Source organism: Equus quagga, chromosome 11 (assembly GCF_021613505.1).
Source record: "Equus quagga isolate Etosha38 chromosome 11, UCLA_HA_Equagga_1.0, whole genome shotgun sequence".
Classification (NCBI taxonomy): domain Eukaryota; kingdom Metazoa; phylum Chordata; class Mammalia; order Perissodactyla; family Equidae; genus Equus; species Equus quagga.
The window spans coordinates 65,364,384-65,383,755 of NC_060277.1; the positions used below are offsets into that span (position 1 = coordinate 65,364,384).

The window sequence follows — 19,372 nt, forward strand, 5'->3', positions numbered from 1 at the left end:
CTGCCTTCCAGCCCTGAACCCCAACATCTCATTAGGCTCAACCTCTTCCCAGAGTTCCTGGGGGGTAAATGCAGGAGCAGAGAGTGGAACCCCAGTGAAAATGGGATCAGTGAGGACAGAGGTCAGCGGACAAAGCCAGGGTTCTATGTGTGGTCCACAGAACCAGGCGACCTGTTGCTAGGTAACTAGATCTCCCGTCACCTCCTGAACACCTCATCCTGAGCTGCTGATCGTCAGCCTGCAGCCATCTTCCCCTGAGTCTCTCAGACACCCACCCTCTGTGGGACTTTGAAGAGCAGGAGGAAGGGAGAAGCAAGAGCTCAGCCACCACCCCTGAACCCCCTGTGGCTCCACCACCCACTGGTTTCACTGTGAAGATTTGGCTGCCTCAGCCGTCAGGTCGCCACCACCATGAGTCTGGGCATCATGGAGGAGGAAGACCTGGCCGAGTACTTCCGGCTGCAGTATGGGGAGCGGCTGCTGCAACTGCTGCAGTGAGTGTCTGAGGGTCTGGGGCCTCCCACACCCACCCACGCCCCACCTTTCAACCTGTCCCCTCCTACTCCTATAACCCAGCACCCCAACACCCTGTCCCATCACCCTGGCTTGCTCCTCGGATACCAGCACTGCCCTCTTTCCCTCTCCCCACACCAGTCCTTTCACTCTGGCGGGGGATAAGCCCCCCTCCCCACCATGGGTATCTGTCTCCGTGGGTGGCTCCTAGTCTCAGCCTGCCCCGGGTGCTCAGAACCCACAGGCCTCTCTTGCCCATGTCTTGGGCAGGAAGTTCCCCAACATCGAGGAGCAGTTGGAGTCTCCATCCATCCAGCTACTGGAGAAGAAGAAGGAGGCCAAGATCATGCACCAGGCTATGGAGCAGAAGAAGAAGGTGGGGGACTCGGGGCGTTGGTTCAGGAAGGGCCACAGGGCTCAGGGAGAGCCTGAAGGCAGCCTTCCATTTTCTCGGTGGCAGTGGCTAGGGCCAGGAGTCCTGGGTGGTGATTTTGTGTTCCCTCTGCGGAGATGAGTCATGGGGGTACCCGTGTCCTGGGATGCTCTGCTCGGAACTAGGCATGGGGTGGAGAGTGGGAGGCCTGGGGCTAGAAGCACTGGGGCGGGAGATACCGGGGCCTCCCTCCATACCCATGTCAGGGGCTCTTCTGACCTCTCTGCTCCCCCCACCTCAAGACATTTCAGCGCAGAATGGAAACCTTGAACCTGCGCTGGGAGGAACTGGGCGTCAAGGAGGCCCAGCTGAAGGCCCACATCCAGAAGTTTGAGCAATTCATCCAGGTATGAGGGGGTCACATCCAGGTATGTGAGCAGGCCAGGAGCACCCACACTCTTTGGTTGGGCAAATTGCCCCTCCTCCTTCTCCTCTCCCTCTTGTTCCTCCCCCTCCTCTTCCTCCTCCTTGCTTTGGCTGACTCTTCCCCCTGGGTTAGAAGTCTCTTCAGTGCTCAACAATGCCTGGAGCTTCTCCCTTTATGCCCCACTTACTGCTGTTTGAATTTCCTGTTTACCTGTCAGTCTCTGCCCCTTCTCCACTGCTGTTTACCATTTCCTTGCCCACACCTGGTACATACAGTTTATCCAGTGAATGAATGAATGGATGGATGATGATGATGAATGAATGAATTGCCACACTCAGGGCTAGGCACTTGGGCATACAGAGACGAATTAAATAGGGTTTAAGTCCCCCCCAACTCTCACCACTCTTCCATCCTCATGCTGAGGGTCCAGGTAGCGAGTGGTTGAAGGACGAGGCACCAGAGTCCATTCTGAGACGACTCCTCTCAATTGGTCCTAAGGGGAGTGATTTAACCATTTTAAAATCCAGACGTCTCAGACCCACTCCGGACAGCACTGATGGAGCCCTGAGGGCCTGGCCCAGCTCCAGCGGTAATTGCTGGCCTCTGCCACAGGGGCGTCCCGCTCTCAAGTCTCTTCTCTCTCTCTCTGGGCCTAAGCCAGGTGGGAAAGGAAGCTGAGGGATCGGGCATATTCTCCAGAGGTCCAGTCCTTCCTGGCCAGAGAAAAGCTTGTGGAGTGGTTGGGGTGGCAGGAGATTTGGGGGTGAGGGGTTCTGCAAATGGCTCCTAAAGGAGGAGCAGCATCAAAATCCTGGAGCGCTGGTTACAGATACAGACCCCCGGGCTCTCTCCTCTCTGCTTGCTTTCAGCAGGCCTGAGGTCAGGCCCAGGCAACTGTATTTTTAAAAAGCTTCCCAGGGGATTGTGATGCACAGTTGGACTTGAAAACCACTGGTTTAGGGCCCCTCATTCCTCTCCTGGGCTGGGGCACTGTGCGAAGCTTCCGTGTGCCCTCCCCAGGGGCCTCAAAATCTCCTCCAAATGCCACCACCACACACACCTGTCCATGGAGAATCACAGGCACCCTGAAGAGGAAAAGGAGCCACACACGTGCATTGCGAGGGGTGGGTTTGCCCCCTAATCTTGGAGGAGGGCTTTGCAGAAGGAAGGAGAAGAAGGGTCAGGCAGATCGCAGCAGCTGAGCCTCGTGTCTTTCTCTCTGGACATCTGATTGCCTGCACCATCTCCTCCTGCTCCAGCCTGAGCTACTAGGAACATGCTCTCGAGAATGGCCTTGCCCCGCTTGGCCTTCTGGACCAGGTCCATCTCCTATCTCATCTCCCTGTAGCTCGAGCACTGTTGCCCCAGGTTTGGGAAGGAAGAGAGGAGAAACTGAGGCACCAAGTACCAAGTTGAGAAAATCCGGGCCTGCTGGCCCAGATGGGTGGCCCAGGGATCCCATCCTCAGGATGGCCCAAGCTCAGCAGACAGAGTCCTTGTGGGGGCACCACCAGCCTGGGCTCCAGGGAGGGCAGGGTGAGTGCCTGACGGGCGCCACCTCCCCGGCCCAGGAGAACGACCAGAAACGGATCCGCGCCCTGAAGAAAGCCAACAAGGAGCGAGAACTCAAGAGGCAGCGCCTGCGCGAGCTGACCAAGGCCAAGCAGGAGATGGCAGCCCTGCGGCTGGAGCACCAGCGGCTGAGCGCCAAGCTACAGAACTACTCCATCTTCAACAAGTTCCTGGAGAAGGTGGTGGAGAACTCGGAGGTGAGTGGAGGGGGGCGTGCCTTCCTCAGCCCCACCTCCTCTTCCCCAGGGCCTGGGGCTATGGGAGGATTGGGGACCATCTGCAAGGATGGTCACCTGCTCTGAGAGCAGCTGGAAAAGGCTCCTTTGAGGCTGGACTCAAGGGTCGGGGGCCTGCTGGTGATCTTTGTGTGTGTGTGAGTGACACCTGTGAAAATGTCTCGGTATGGGTGGTGTGTTTATGTCCACGTGTGTGTGTTTGGGGGGGGGGCAAGGTTTGGTTTGGGAGCACCACGGTAAGTGCTGCCCGCATCCGGACGTGGCCCACATGGATCCCTGTTTCCCCACCTCCCTGATGTCTCTTGTTTACTTGAGAGTAAGTGGAGAGAGGAAGGGAGAGGAAGTGGAAGAACACCCCACCCATCCCAGAGCTGGCGAGCTTCGTCTGCGCTAGGCACTGGGCTAGGTGCGGCGCACGGGGAGTGAGCAGTCCTCTCACTAGCGCCCGGAGGAAAGCCATCACATCACCCTGGACAGAGGAGGAAATGGAGGCTCAGAGAGGTTAGGTAGTCTGCTCAGGGTCTCACAGCTTGTAAGTGGCACTGCTCTTGCTTCTGATCACTCCTCTGTGGGCCCCACAGTGCCATGGACAGCTGCTCTTCCTAAAGTCACCTTGATGACGGAGCTAAGGGAACTTCTCGGCCCTCTTCCCAGGCACGCCTCCTGCAGGATTGGACACGGTTGATGCTCCTCCTTGAAACACACCCTTGCCCTTTCCTCTGGGACTCCTCCCTCTCTCAGCTGCTTTCTTCCTACCTCTGGTCCTTCCTCCTCAGGCTCCTCTGGGGCCTCCTCTTCCTATCTCCTTAAGTGTTCCTCGGGTCTTTGTCGCAGACCCTCCACTTCTCTCCCTGAGCAATTCCCTGGACCTCTCACGGATGCCGCCAATGTCAGTGGCTATCTACCCTGTTTCCCCCACACCCCATGTGACAGCAGCAGGTACAGCCCCTCCCCAGGGTGGAGTAAGGTATGAGGTATGCCCTCTCAGCCTGTGGATCAATGTCCTGTGGGGTGCCCCAAGGAGACAAAGGATGCACAGTTTTTTAAAGTGCTGGCAATTTCCATATAGAACTGTGTCTTCGAACTGAAGAGATTGTATCTCACCGAATTGTATCTCATCTGCCTCTGCCATCCCTAGGCCAGCCCTGCTGCTGCTGTGTCTGGTGCTGGTAAATGGCATGGCCACCCACCCACAGCTCTCCAGAACTTGGGCCTCATCTTTGACTCCTCCTCCTCCCTCACCTCCCACAGCCATCAATCAGCAGATCTGGTCTATTCTGCCTCCTAAGTATTTCTGGAATCCAGCTGCTGCCCCTTCCTCATCCAGACCACCAGTGTACCTCTTCTGGAGTTCAACTTTGCGTTATTCCTGGCCACCAGCCTGTCTGCCATTCTACAGCCAGTGTGATCCCACCCTCTCTCTCTTTCTTTCTCTCTCTTTCCTCCTTCTTTTATTTCTTTCAAAATATTTTAAGCATACTGAAAAGTATAGAGAAATATATATTAGCACCCAAATACTCATCACAGCTTTGTGAAATCTTAATATTTCTCCCTATTTGGCCCCGATTCTTTTTTCTTAAATAAAACACTGCTGGTAACTGACACCCCTTGTGTGTCCCCTTCGAAACCTCGTTCTTCTTCCTCTCTTCTCAGAGGTAACCAGCATCCTGATTTTTAAGTTTTCATTCTCATGCTTGTTTTTATTATTTTGGCAACATATTACATATCCACAAACTATGGATAGTATCGCACATGTCCTTTTGTGACTTGCTTTTCCCAATCAGTGACTTTAAAGAAAAAAAAACTTACCATGGAAAATTTCCAACATATACAAAAGTAGAGAGAATAGTCTATTGAGTGGCCATTACTCATCACCTAATTCCAACAATTATCAACTCATGGTCATATTCTCTATACTTCCCCACCTCTGCCATTTTGAAGCAAATGACATTTTTTTGTCCATAAGTATTTCAGTATATAACTCTAAAAGATAAGAGCTCTTATCTTAGCCAAAATACCATTGTCACACCTAGTAAAAATTTGACAGTAATTCCTTCATATCAAATGTCCAGTCAATATTAAAATTTCCCCAATTATTGCACGAATGCTGTTTGTACAGTTGGTTCCTTCTAAGCAGGATCCGAACAAGGGCTCCACACTGCATTTGGTTGATATGTTTCTCGAGTGTCATAGACATTGTTATGCTGAACAAAAGGAGCCAGACATAGAAGAGGGCATACTGTACGATTCTATTGATGTGTTTTAAAACAGACAAAATGAATCTTTGGTGGCAGAAGTCACGATTCTGGTTTCCTTGGTAGTGGGGGGCAGACATGGACTGCACTGGGGTCCAAGGCCTTTCTGGGGTGCTGGGAATGTTCAGTCCTCCCTTCTCACATGTTGGCTAGAATACTACCATAAAGAAAAGAGAATCTTCCCTTCCTCAACTGTTTGATTACTATGTGGATCTTAAAGAAAAAGCTTGTTAAATGCTTGATTCCTTATTACAGTTTTCAGAATAACGAGTTGGTTCTCCAGCATCCTCCAAAAGTGGCCTGTAATGTTGTATCATTACGAACTCATGGGTTTTAACATAGTTGATATGTTTCAATTCTTTGCACTTATTCTTACTAATGTGCAACGTGTCCCATCTTTGGACAGTGAGACTCTCTTCAAATTGTCACCTGAGTCCTTTTGACATCAGCATTAAGTTTTGGGGAGGTGCTCCTGGTAGCTCTGATGTAGTCCATTCATTTTAACTGTTGTATGTCATTGCATCACGTGCCAAGTGAACTTTCAGAAACACTTCTTATGGAGTTCTCTCTCTGCTTCTTAAAATCCTTCAAGTGGATGGAGTCCACACTCCTTCTCAGGGTTTACTGGGCACTTTTTTTTACTTCTCCAGGTTGATCTCTGCCTCCACACTGAACTCAGGCCATTCATGCTGAACTCTCTTGAGCATCCTGAACATGCCACACACCCATCATCTTTACCCAGGCTGCTCCCTCTACCTGTAATATTTCCTCACCTTCCCCGACCTGCCTTAGCCTGGCTGTCTTCTACTCATACCGCTGGCCTCATTTCATCCATCCTTTCCTCCAGGAAACCTTTTCTGGCTGTTCCCACCTCCCCTAATGCTGGGTTGGGTGGCCCTTCCCCACAGAGGAATATTTGGGGAAAAGACAGCAGGGCAGTTCCCAGAACACCAGTCTATCACTGGAAATGTCATGAGATGGAGAAAGTGCTCAGGGAGTGTCCCCTGGGTGGCTGGCAGGCACACTTTGATAAACCCCTGGAGAAGTGAGTTGACATCCTGGAACTGGAGCCCACACTGCCTTCTAAAGAGGGAGGGTTGCAGGGCTTCTGTTCTGCTGAGTGGGGCCTGCGAATGAGGGCCAGTGGCATGGCTCCGCACCATGCTGGAGGAGGCGGCTGAGCCTGGCAGGCCACCTGCCCCACAGGGCCCTCTCCAGTCCCTGCTGGAGGGAGAACTCAGCAAATGGTGGACAAACACCAGAGAGCACTGGTGTTGAATATCTTACCCCCAGGCTCCGCCCAGCCCCAGCCCCCAGTCAGAGATAGGGATTATCACTCTGTGTTGTAACTGACTATTTACTCCTCTGTCTGTCCTCCCTCCACACCATCCCAAGTTGTAGGCTTCATGAGAGCAGGGTCTGGCTTTCTTATCTCCTGCTCTGTCTCAAGTATTTAGCACAGTTCCTGGCTCATAAGCAGTTCTTGGTACATTCTTGTTGAATAGGATAATTACTGCCTTGGGAGACATTGCAAAATGCACCCCCTCATCCCCCCCACCCCACCCACGCCAGCATTTCTCAACCTCAGAATCAGCTGGGGGACCTTTTGCAAAGATCAGATGTCAGGGACCCCTCAGTCCTGTTTATTAATGTGAATACCTGGGGGTGGAGCCTGGCAGGTGTCCTTTTTAAAGATCCCAGGGTAATTCTAACAGGCAGTCAAGATTGAGAAGCCCAGGTCCAGTTGCACATGCCCCCAACACATGGCCCATGGCTCATACCAATCCAGGAGGAGCGAGCAGCGGGACTCCAATGTCCTCACATCCTCTGCGTCTTGACCTTGGCCCAGGGCCTCCATGCTAGGCCAAGGCGTCAAGGTCGGGAGTTGGCTGGTTAGCAGGGTGGCTGCGTCAGGCCCCCGGGGGCCGCGGTGCAGTGACCTGAGCCCCCCGCTGCAGTTCGAAGAGATCCACGAGGTGATCGCACGCTACAAGACGCTGGTAAGCATGCACCACGACCTCATGCAGTCGGCGCAGGAGGGCCAGGAGAAGATCGAGCGCGCCAAGGCACGGCTGGCACGCTACATGGAGGAGAAGGACGACGAGATCCTGCAGCACAACAATGAGTTGGCGCGCCTGCAGATGCGCTTCGACCGCGCCCGCAGCGATGTCATCGTCTGGGTGAGCGGCCCAGGGCGGCGCAGGGGCTTCTGGGCACTGGATGAGAGAGGGACGCGCGCGCGCGCGCGCGCGCACACACACACACACACGCACACACACACACACACACACACACACTCTCCCTCTATGCTCACGCCCCGCCTTCATCCTCTCCCAGGAATCTCGCTGGGCGCACATCCAGAACACTGCAGCCAAGAAGACCCTCTTGCTAGGCACCATTAAGATGGCAACGCTGAACCTCTTCCAGATCGTGAGCAAGCAGCTGAAGGAGTCGACCTACGTGTCCCTGGAGGACACTCATAAACAGCTGGACATGGTGAGATGAGGCGCCAGGGCCGGCTGGCTGGGTCTGCAGAGTCAAGATGGCTCTGATTGGTTGCGTGGAGGAATAACCCCGACGGAGCAGTGGTTCTCGAATATTAACAGGATCAGAATCACCTGGGGGCAGGGGAATATTGCTGGACCTCACCCCCAGAGTCTGACTCAGTAGGTCTGAGATGAGAACCCATGGATTTCCATTTTCAACAAACTCCCAGGTGGTGGTGCTGGTCTGGGTTCCACACTTTGAGAACCACTGCCTTACAGCTACCACCTGATTGGCCCCCAGTGATCATGGGCAGTAGCAGCAACCCACTACTGAATTCATTAGTTGTGCAAAACAGTCGTTAAATTCTAGTGAGATCCTAAACGCTTGTGCCCAAGGCCCACTGTTTGGGAAAAGAGAAAATTTGGGGCCGGGGGTTGGGGACAGGGGGTCAGCAAGGTTAGGGAAGTGTTAGAGTCGTCTTAGTATTTTTTCTCCAAAGTAATTGAAAGGTAACTGAAAAGGAAATAACTTTTTTCTCTGTATGATTCAAAGCTATCCGATGCCATGTCCATGTGCCGTCTAAAATCACCTCACTTCTGACCAAAGGCACACACATCCCGCAATTTGGGAAACTTGGCACCAGCAGGTGCCTTAGCCCTGCTTCTGGTGACGTGCAGAGGACCTCGGCTCATTATTGATTCCTTTGGCAAAAGCCTTTAGTTCTGCTGTGAAATGGGAGGAAGTCCGCCTCTGAAGGCTGGGAGTTTTGTTAGTTCTGTTCCCTGCTGTACCCGCAGCGAATAGAACAATGCCCGGCACATAGTAGGCCCTCAATAAGTGTTTGGTGAATTAATATAAAACACAAGCCAAAAAAAGCAACTGCCTGAGAGGCGCTTCCCCTATTGAACAAAAAAAAGTGAAACTCATGAAATGTAAAGGATTTCCCCCACTGACAAGGCAGCAAGAAGGATTTCCCCAACGCAGAGAGTCAGCCTGTGTGTTAAAGCCGGTTAGAGCAGAATTATTGACAGTCCAAAAACCATAAGGGAATTTGTAAGAAAGTTTGTTCTGAAGCAGCAATTCTCAAACTTGTGGGTGTTGGGAAAGCTTTAGACTCTTAAAATTTATTGAAGACCCCCCACAAAGAGCTTTCATTTATATGGGTTATATCCACTGATATTTACCATATTAGAAACTCAAACAGGAAAATTAAAAAGACTTCATTCATTTTAAAATGACAATAAGAAGTATGTCAACATAAATGGCATTTTTAATGAGAAAACATTTTCAAAAAGTGTTTGTGGGACAAGTGGCATTATTTGACACTTTTGCAAACCTTTTTTTTTTACAGTTACTTGTGGACTTTTTTTTCTTAAAGATTGGCCCTGAGCCAACATCTGTTGCCAATCTTTTTTTTTTTTTTCTCCTTTTCCCCAAAGCCCCCCAGTACATAGTTGTAAATTCCAGCTGCCGGTCTTTCTGGCTGTGCTGTGTGGGACGCCACCTCAGCACGGCTTGATGAGCGGTGCTGGGTCTGTGCCCAGGATCCGAACCAGCGAAACCCCGGACTGCTGAAGCAGAGCGCACAAACTTAACCACTCAGCCACAGGGCCAGCCCTGCAAATCCCTTTAAAGTCTGGCTTCAGAGAGGACAGGTGGATTCTCATATCTGCTTCTGCACTCATTCTGTTGTCAGCCTATGTCGTGGAAACGTCCCACTCTTGTAATAGCCACTGTACACTCATGAGAGAATAAGAACAAAAAAGACGAAGAACCTCTTAGTATTATTGTAAAATGAGTTTTGGCCTTGCAGACCCCTCTCCCCAGCAGTAGGGTCTCAGGGACTCCCGGAGGTCCTCAGGCCCCTTTCCTTCAGCTGTTATAAAGAAAGGTGCGGCAGGAGGTGGTGAGCTCTGGCTCCTTGCCCCTGCCTGAGCATTCCCTGCTCAGACAGTAGCTTCCAGTCCATCCACTCCAAATTTTGAGCTTTCTGACTCCCTCTCAACTTGATTTGCCTCTACAGGAATACAGCATATTGCCCAAATGTTATTTTTAAATATCCCACTTCATTCCCATAGGATGTGAGCCTACTGACAGAAACACACATGATCAGGTAGCCTGAAAAATTAAAAATAAGGACCTGGGAAAATATGAGTTAAAATCCGAGGTCAAGGCAAGAGAGAGAAATACAGACTGTGGATTCTTGGATTATAAGGGCCTCCAACAGGGACCGTAGTTGGCTCCGAACTTCCTGGTAACCGGATGGAAAGCAACAACACATGGTTCTTGTACCAAAATCAGAAAACATAAGGTTTCCTCAGAGAGAGAGAGAACCTTTTCCAAGCACTTAGCTCTAACAGAAATTGCTCAAGGAGGCTCCGGAGACACCCAGTGAGTAGTGTTCTCAACAGCGTCCCTACAACAGGTCCAAGCATAGCCTTCGTAAGGCAGCCGCTCATCTAGAGCTAGGAGCCTGGTGCTATTGTACGGCTTAGGAAAGATGATTCTGCAAAAGGCCGAGACACTTTGAATTCAACATACTGTGTCATGAAAGGTCCAGCCTGATCCCTGAGTAAAGCCCACACCGCCTGGAGCAGCATTTTCCAAACTGTGCTTGGCAAATCCTAGAATCCCAAGATGTCAGTAAGTTTCCTGTGGGGGAATAAGAGGACTCCATGGACTAATAAATTTAGAAAACGCCAAGTTAAACAAAGTTAGATTGTTTTAAAATACAGCACTTTGCAGAGTCTTTGCTGTGGTCCTGCCCTGAGACTCTCTAAGCACATAGCGTTTCTAAAACTTAGCTTGACCAAAAATCCTGTTTAGGGGTATGTGATCGCTTATCCTAAGAACATAGTTTGGGAAATGTGAAGCTTGTCTTCTCCGTAACCTTGGGAAAGTTGCTTTAATTCATTGATTCTTTGTTTCCTCTTTTGAAAAATGGGGATCATATCAGTAATAGTAACAATATTAGCAAGTGGGAGGGTTGTTGACAGTTTGGGAGAGTCTATGTAGTCCTATTTCTAGGAATATTCTTGAAAAGGAGAAATTTTAGAACTGAGATCTTAGAAGCCATCTAGGTCAGCCTTTTCTCCCTCTCCTCTTTTTATTTTTTTATTTTTAATTTTTTTTAATTTTAAGAGTTTATTTGAGCACAAATCGATTGGAATTGGACAGCGCCAAACCAGAAGCGATTAGGGGTGCTCCCGGCCAGGAGTCCGCGTGGACTTGCGCAGAGAAAGCACGAAGCAAAGAAAGGAGATGATCTGATTGGCTGGAGCCTGGAGCCTAGCTGGCTGTGATTGGTTGTCCTTAGCCTTTTGGTTTCGTAACCTTGAGGCATTTACAGGCTTAGGTTTCGGTTTGTGTACACAGGCCTCTGTGACATTAGAGCCACATCAGTCTAATGATCTCCTTGTTTAATTAAACCTTTCCATCCTTTCTTTTTTTTTAAATTGAAGTGTTGTAGACATACAATATTATATTAGTTTCAGGGTACAACCAAGTTATTCAACATCCATATACATTATGAAATTATTACCACAATAACTCTAGAAACCATCTGTTACCATACAAAGTTATTGCAGTATTATTGACTATATTCCCTATGCTGTACATTGCTATCCCCATGGCTTATTTATTTCATAACTGGAAGTTTGTACCTCTTAATATCCTTCACCTGTTTTGCCCATCCTCCTACTTCCCTCTCCTCTGGTGACCAACAATTTGTTCTTCGTATCTATGAGTTTGTTTCTGTTTTGTTTTGTTTGTTCGTGGGTTTTTTTAGATTCCACTAAGAGGGAGGTAATATGTTATTTGTCTTTCTCTCTCTGACTTATTTCACTTAGCATAATACCCTCTAGGTCAATCCATGTTGTCGCAAATGGCAAGATTTCATTCTTTTTTATGGTTGAGTAGTACTCCATTGTATACATATACCACATCTTCTTTATCCATTTATCTATTCATGGGCACTTAGGTTGCTTCCATATCTTGGCTATCTTGAATAACGCTGCAGTGAACATAGGGGTGCATATATATTTTCGAATTAAGTGTTTTTGTTTTCTTCAGATAAATACCCAGAATGGAATTGCTGGATCATATGGTAGTTCTATCTTTAATTTTTTGAGGAACTTCTATGCTGTTTTCCATATTGGCTGCACCGATTTACATTTCCACCAACAATGCGTAAGGGTTCCCTTTTCTCCACATCCTCGCCAACACTTGTTATTTGTTGTCTTTTTGATGTTAGCCATTCTGACTAATGTGTGTGAGGTGATATCTCATTGTAGTTTTGATTTGCATTTCCCTGATGATTAGTGATGTTGAGCATCTTTTCGTGTGTCTGTTGGCCATCTGTATGTCTTCTTTGGAAAAATGTCTATTCAGGTCCTCTGCCCATTTTTTAATCAGATTGTTTGGGATTTTTTTGATCTTGAGTTGTATAAGTTCTTTATTTATTTTGGATATTAACCCCTTATCAGATATATTGTTTGCAAATATCCTCTCCCAGTTCAGTAGGTTGCCTTTTAATTTTGTTGATGGTTTCCTTAGCTATGCGAAAGCTTTTTAGTTTGATGTAGTCCCATTTGCTTATTTTCACTTTTGTTGCCCTTGCCTTAAGGGGACAGATCCAAAAAAATATTGCTAAGACCCACGTCAAAGAGCTTACTGGCTATGCTTTCTTCTAGGAGTTTTAGGGTTTCAGGTCTTACATTTAAGTCTTTAATCCATTAGAGTTTGTGTTTGTATATGGTGTAAGACAGTGGACCAGTTTCATTCTTTTGCATGTAGCTGTCTTGTTTCCCAACATCATTTATTAAAGAGACTGTCTTTTCCTCATTGTGTATTCTTGCCTCCTTTGTTGTGGTTTAATTGACCATATAAACATAGCTTTTTTTCTGGGCTCTCTATTCTGTTCCATTGATCTATGTATCTGTTTTTGCACCAGTACCATATAGTTTTGATTACTATCACTTTGTAGTGTAGTTTGAAATCAGGGACTGTAATATCTCCAGCTTTGCTCTTCTTTCTCAAGATTGCTTTCGCTATTCAGGGTTTTTTTTGTGGTTCCACACAAATGTTAGGATTCTTTGTTCTAGTACTATTAAAAATGCCATTGGTATCTTGATAGAGATTACATTAACTCTGTAGATGGCCCTGGGTAGTATGGACATTTTGACGATATTAGTTCTTCCAATCCATGAACACGTTATATCTTTCCATTTATTTGTGTTGTCTTCAGTTTTTTTCATCAGTGTCTTATAGTTTTCAGAGTACGTCTTTCACCTCTTTGGTTAAATTTATTCCTAGGTATTTTATTCTTTTTGATGCGGTTGTAAATAGGATTGTTTTCTTAATTTCTCTTTCTGATTGGTCATTATTAGTGTATAGAAATGCAACAGATTTCTATATATTGATTTGGTATCCTACAACTTTACTGAATTCATCTATTCTGATATTTTTTGGGTGGAGTCTTTAGGGTTTTCTATATATAATATCACATCATCTGCAAATAGTGACAGTTTTACTTCTTCCTTTCCAATTTGGATGACTTTCCTTTCTTTTTCTTATCTGATTGCTGTGGCTACGACTTCCAATACTGTGTTGAATAAAAGTGGTGAGAGTGGGCATCATTGTCTTGTTCCTGATCTTGGAGGAAGTGCTTTCAGCTTTTCATCATTGAGTATGATATCAGCTGTGGGTTTGTCATATATGGCCTTTTTTATGTTGAGATGTGTTCCCTCTGTACTCACTTCTTTGAGAGTTTTTATCATAAATGATGTTGAATTTTGTCAAATACTTTTTTCTAGCATGTATTGAGATGATCATAGGATTTTTATCCTTCGTTTTGTTAATGTGGTATATCACAGTGATTGATTTGCAGATATTGAACCGTCCTTGCATCCCTGGGATAAACCCCACTTGATCATGGTGTATGATCCTTTTAATGTATTGTTGAATTCAGTTTGCTAATATTTTGTTGAGGATTTTTGCATCTATGTTCATCAGGGATATTGACCTATAATTTTCTTTCTTTGTAGTGTCTTTGTCTGCTTTTGATATCAGGGTAGTGCTGGTCTCATAGAATGAGTTTGAAAGCACTCCTTTGTATTGAATTTTTGGCAAATAGTTTGAGAAGGATAGATATTAACTACTCTTTATATGTTTGGTAGAATTCACCTGTGAAGCCATCTAATCTTGGACTTTTGTTTGTTGGGTGTTTTTTGATTACTAATTCAATTTCATTACTAGTAATTGGACTGTTCAGATTTTCTATTTCTTCTTGATTCAGGCTTGGAAGATTTTTATGTTCTAGGAATTTGTCTGTTTCTTCTAGATTGTCCAGTTTGTAGACGTATAATTCTTCATAGTAATCTCTTATGATCTTTTAAATTTTTGTGGTGTCAGTTGTAATTTCTCCTCTTCATTTTTTATTTTATTTGTTTGAGCCCTCTCTCTCTTTTTTTTTTTTAAAGATTTTATTTTTCCTTTCTCTCCCCAAAGCCCCCTGGTACATAGTTGTGTATTTTTTTAGTTGTGAGTCCTTCTAGTTGTGGCATGTGGGACGCTGCCTCAGCGTGGCTTGATGAGCAGTGCCATGTCCACGCCCAGGATCCGAACCAGCGAAACCCTGGGCTGCCGAAGTGGAGCAACCACTCGGCCACGGGGCTGGCTCCCTGTTCTTGATGAATCTGACTAAAGGTTTATCAATTTTGTTTATCTTTTCAAAGAATCAGCTCTTAGTTTCCTTGATCTTTTAGTGTTTTTTTAGTCTCCATTTTATTTATTTCTGCTCTGATTTTTTTTTTTTTAAGATTTTATTTTTTCCTTTTTCTCCTCAAAGCCCCCCGGTACATAGTTGTATATTCTTCGATGTGGGTCCTTCTAGTTGTGGCATGTGGGACGCTGCCTCAGCGTGGTTTGATGAGCAGTGTCATGTCCGCGCCCAGGATTCGAACCAACGAAACACTGGGCCGCCTGCAGCGGAGCGCGCGAACTTAACCGCTCGGCCACGGGGCCAGCCCCATTTCTGCTCTGATTTTTATTATTTTCTTCCTTCTACTAACTTTAGACTTTGTTCTTTTTCTAGTTCCTTTAGGTGTAAGGTTAGATTGTTTAGCTGTGATTTTTTGTTGTTGTTTCTTGAGGTAGGCCTGTATCAATATGAACTTCCATCTTAGAAATGCTTTTGCTATGTTCCATAGATTTTGGAACATTGTATTTCCATTTTCATTTGTCTCAAGGTATTTTTTTTTTTTATTTTCTCTTGATTTCTTCATTGACTCATTGGTTGTTTAGTAGCATGGTGTTTAGCCCCACACATGTTTGTGTGTTTTCCAGTTTTCTTCTTATAATTAATTTCCAGTTTGGTACCATTGTGGTCAGAAAAGATGCTTGATATGATTTCAGTCTTCTTTAATTTATTGAGACTTGTTTTGTGGCCTAACATGTGATCTATCCTGGAGAATGTTCCATGTGCACATGAAAAGAATGTATAGTCTGCTGTTTTTGGATGGAATGTTCTTTATATATCTTTGAAGTCTGTCTGATCTAATGTGTCATTTAAGACGAATCTTTCCTTGTTTATTTTCTGTCTGGATGATCTATCCATTGATGTAAGTGGGGTGTTAAAGTCCCCTACTATTATTGTATTACTGTCAATTTCTCCTTTTATGTCTGTTAATATTTGCTTTATGTATTTAAGTGCTCCTATGTTGGATGCATAGATATTTACAAGCATTATATCCTCTTGTTGGATTGACCTATTTATCATTATGTAGTGCCCTTCTTTGTCTCTTGTTACAGTCTTTGTTTTAAAGCCCTTTTTTTTTAGTCTAAGTATTGCTACCCCAGTATTCTTTTCATTTCTATTTGCAGGGAATATTTTTTTCCATCCCTTCACTTCAGTCTGTGTGTGTGTTTAGATCTGAAGTGAGTCTCTTGTAGGCAGCATATATATGGGTCTTGTTCTTTAATCCATTCAGTCGCTCTATGTCTTTTGATTGGACCATTTACATTTAGAATGATTGATAGGTACATACTTATTGTCATTTTGTTCATTGTTTTCTCGTTGCTTTTGCAGTTCTTCTCTGTTCCTTTCTTCTTCTCTTGCTCTCTTCCCTCAAAGTGATTTGATTACTTTCTTTAGTGTTATGTTTGTATTCCTTTCTCTTTATTTTTTGTGCCTCTATTACAGGTTTCTGGTTTGTGATTACCATGAGGTTTGCATATAACAACCTATGTATATAGCAGTCTATTTTAAGTTGATGGTTGCTTAAGTTTGAGAGTGTTCTAAAAGCACTACATTTTTACCTCCCTCCATGTTTTACGTTTTCGACATGTTTTACATTTTTTTATTTTGTGTATTCCTTAACTAATTATTGAGATATAGATGATTTTACTACATTTGTCTTTTAACCTTAATACTAGCTATATAGATGGTTAATTCATTTCTTTTACTGTACGTTTGCCATTACCAGTGAGATTTTTTCTTTCATAATTTTCCTATTTCTAGTTATGGCCTTTTCTTTTCCATTTAAAGAAGTCCCTTTAATATTTCTTGTAGGGCCAGTTTAGTGGTGATGAATTCCTTTAGCTTTTGCCTGTCTGGGAAACTCTTGATCTCTCCTTCAATTCTGAATGATAACTTTGCCAGGTAGACTATTCTTGGTTGTAAGTTTTTTTCCTTTCAGCACTTTGAATATATTGTGCCACTCCCTCTGGCCTGTAAAGTTTCTGCTGAAAGATCAGCTGGTAGTTTTATGGGAGTTCTCTTGTACATAACTGGTTGTTTTTCTCTTGCTGCTTTTAAGATTCTTTCTTTATCTTTAACTTTTGACATTTTAATTATAATGTATCTTGGTGTGGGTCTCTTTGGATTCATCTTATTTGGGACTTTGTGCTTCCTAGACTTGTATATCTGTTCCCTTTGCAATTTTGGGGAAGTTTTCAGCCATTATTCCTTCAAATAGGTCTTCTGTCCCTTTCTCTCTCTCTTCTGCTTCTGTGATGTGAATGCCATGTGAATATCCCTATAATGTGAATGTTAGTGCACCTGATGTCCCAGAGGTCCTTTAAGCTATCCTTTATTATTATTATTATTATTATTATTATTATTCCTTTTTCTTTTTGCTGTTCTGATTGAGTGATTTCCACTACCCTTCCAGATAGCTGATCTGTTTTTCTGCATCATCTAATTTGCTTTTGATTCCCTCTAATATACTTTTTCATTTCAGTTATTGTATTCTTCAGCTGTGATTGGTTCCTTTTCATATTTTCTATCTCTTTGTTGAAGTTTTCACTTTGTTCATCCATTCTTCTCCTGAGTTTGGTAGAGATCTGTAGCTTGCTTATCTCCATTTTGTTTAGTTCTTTTTCTGAGGGTTTTTTTTTTTTCGTCTTCTTCCTTCTTTTAGAACATATTCTTCTATCTCCTCATTTTGCCTAAATCTCTGTGTTTGTTTCTATGTATTAGGTAGATAAGCTATATCTCCTGGTCCTGAAGGGGTGGCCTTATGTAGAAGGTGTCCTGTAAGTCCCAGAGCACAATTCGCCCTGGTCACCAGAGGTGCTCCAGATGTGTGTCCTGTGTAGGCTGCATGCATCCTCCCCTTGTGCTTGTGCCATGATTGCTGCAGGCCTGCTGGTGAATGGGGCTGGCCCCCCAAGGCGGCAGCCACTTTGGAGGGACATCAGCTGAGGCAGGCAGGTTGTGTGGGGTGAGTCTGCAGGGGAATGCCAGAGCAGGGTGAATGGTGCCAGTAAGTTAGAGAGTGTCAGTAATGGCACCTGCCAGGGCTCGGCCAGCTAGGTAGAAGGGGAGTAAAAAAACTGGCACCCACCAGTGCTTCCATCCCTGGAGAAAGTCCCAACAGATCCCTGCCGCTCTTGCACACGCCCTAAAATTAATCAGTGAATCTCCTTCACTTATAACCCAGGCACTTTTCAAACTGCTGCTTCTGTGCTGGGATTTTGGAGTGAGTTTGTACACATGCCCTTTAAGAGCAGAGTCTCATTTTCCTATAGCCCTCTGGCACTCTCGGAAGTAAGCCCCACTGGTTGTCAAAGCCAGATGTTATGGTGGCTCATATTCCCATTGCAGGTCCCCCAGGCTGGGGAGCCTGATTTTGGGCTCAGGCCCATGCTTGTTTGGGAAGACTTCCACAATTGTGACATCCCTCCCACTTGCGGGTTGCAGTGCTGGGGGTGTGGGTTCTGACTAGATCACATCTCCATGCCTCATACCCATCTCGATGTGGCTTTTTCTTTATATTCTTAATTGTGGAAAATCTGTTTTGCCAGTCTTCAGGTCATTCCCAGAGATAATGTAGTTGTAGTTTTGGTGTGTCTGTGGGAGGAGGTGAGCTCAGGATCTTCCTGCTCTGCCGTCCCCTTTTTAAAGAAGAAGAAACTGTGTCCTAGAAAGATGAAGTGATTTCCCCAGAGTTGTGTCAGGAGCCCAGGTCTCCTGAGTTCAGAGGCAGCAATCTTTCTGCTGTGTCACACTGATTGCCTGTTCTTTAAAACAGAAGCTAGTGAATACAATTTGAACGTCTCTTGATGACTCAAGATTATCATAATGAGCATCAGTTCTGGGTTTCAAGTAAATGACCACATCGAAGGCTAGTAAATTGTGGAGAGCTCTTTTCCCTGATGCAGTATGGCCCCTGTCTGCTAAATGCTTCTAGTCCTCATGATCCTCTCTCTTTCTTCAACCTCTGTTAGACTGTCAGCCTTACTTTGTCACACTATCACTGTGTCGGCCTCTAGGAATTCCCAACTCCATTCCTACTTATTGCTTCTAGTCTGCTAAGCCTGATATTCCATTTCAACTAGAATCATTGCCAAATGAGGGAAAGTGGCCTCAAGAGGTCGGTCACAGGAAAACAGTGACTCCTTACAGGTTACGCCCAGATATGCTCCATTTTTGGATGGGGTAGCCTGTTGCTGGGTGGGGTTAACTCCAGTCCCTTTGCCTTGTTAGATCCAGCAGTTTATCCAGGACCTGTCAGACATCTGGGCAGAGGTGAAGAAGAAGGAGCAACAGCAAATTCGGGTTTAAGGAGCAGTCATGGTTCCAGAATGTTCTGAGAGAAACTGAGAGAGAATAAGTTCCTGGTGAGCTTGCAGTCCAGTCAGCCCAGCCCGGCCCTCTGGGACCCCTGTGCCTTTCTGCTGGTGAACACCCTGCCATTTTTCCCCTTGGGCTTCAGTCCATCCCGTCCCTGAAAACATTAAATTCTATAAGAAGTTTGTTCCTAAGTTTGCTCTCTTTTTGGTGGTTTATTCACGGGGAAGAGGGTCCACTGAGGGGAGAACTCCTAAAAGCACCTCTTCTCAAAGCCGCTCACTTAGGTACCTGGGGACTGGAAACCAGATCTCAGGTCTGGCGTCTCAGAGGCTCTGGACTTGCATACAGTAAGTGTTCACATGGGTAACAGACCAGCAGGGTGAGTACACAGGATGCTTCTTTCCTGTACCACTTCACAAAGTTTTTTAAAAGTTA

The 19,372-nt window shown here is 45.7% G+C and overlaps 1 protein-coding gene across 1 annotated transcript; it reads left to right on the forward strand.

Annotated features, from left to right (window-relative positions):
* The first annotated feature begins 364 nt into the window (after positions 1-364).
* CCDC42 (coiled-coil domain containing 42) lies at positions 365-19,060 on the forward strand. The gene is made up of 7 exons (XM_046677861.1): positions 365-494; positions 784-889; positions 1,189-1,293; positions 2,885-3,082; positions 7,335-7,556; positions 7,714-7,872; positions 18,851-19,060. The coding sequence occupies exons 1-7, from the start codon at positions 412-414 to the stop codon at positions 18,926-18,928; spliced, it is 951 nt and encodes a 316-aa protein (XP_046533817.1). The 5' UTR covers positions 365-411; the 3' UTR covers positions 18,929-19,060.
* The last annotated feature ends 312 nt before the right edge of the window (positions 19,061-19,372 follow it).

What these genes read in the sequence shown, in the direction of transcription:
- CCDC42 (XM_046677861.1), top strand. Translation starts at nt 412, where the DNA reads ATGAGTCTGGGCATCATGGAGGAGGAAGACCTGGCCGAGTACTTCCGG. An exon ending in CTATGGAGCAGAAGAAGAAG is followed by an intron (nt 890 to 1,188) that starts GTGGGGGACTCG and finishes CCCCACCTCAAG; the next exon opens with ACATTTCAGCGCAGAATGGA. An exon ending in AGGTGGTGGAGAACTCGGAG is followed by an intron (nt 3,083 to 7,334) that starts GTGAGTGGAGGG and finishes CCCCCGCTGCAG; the next exon opens with TTCGAAGAGATCCACGAGGT.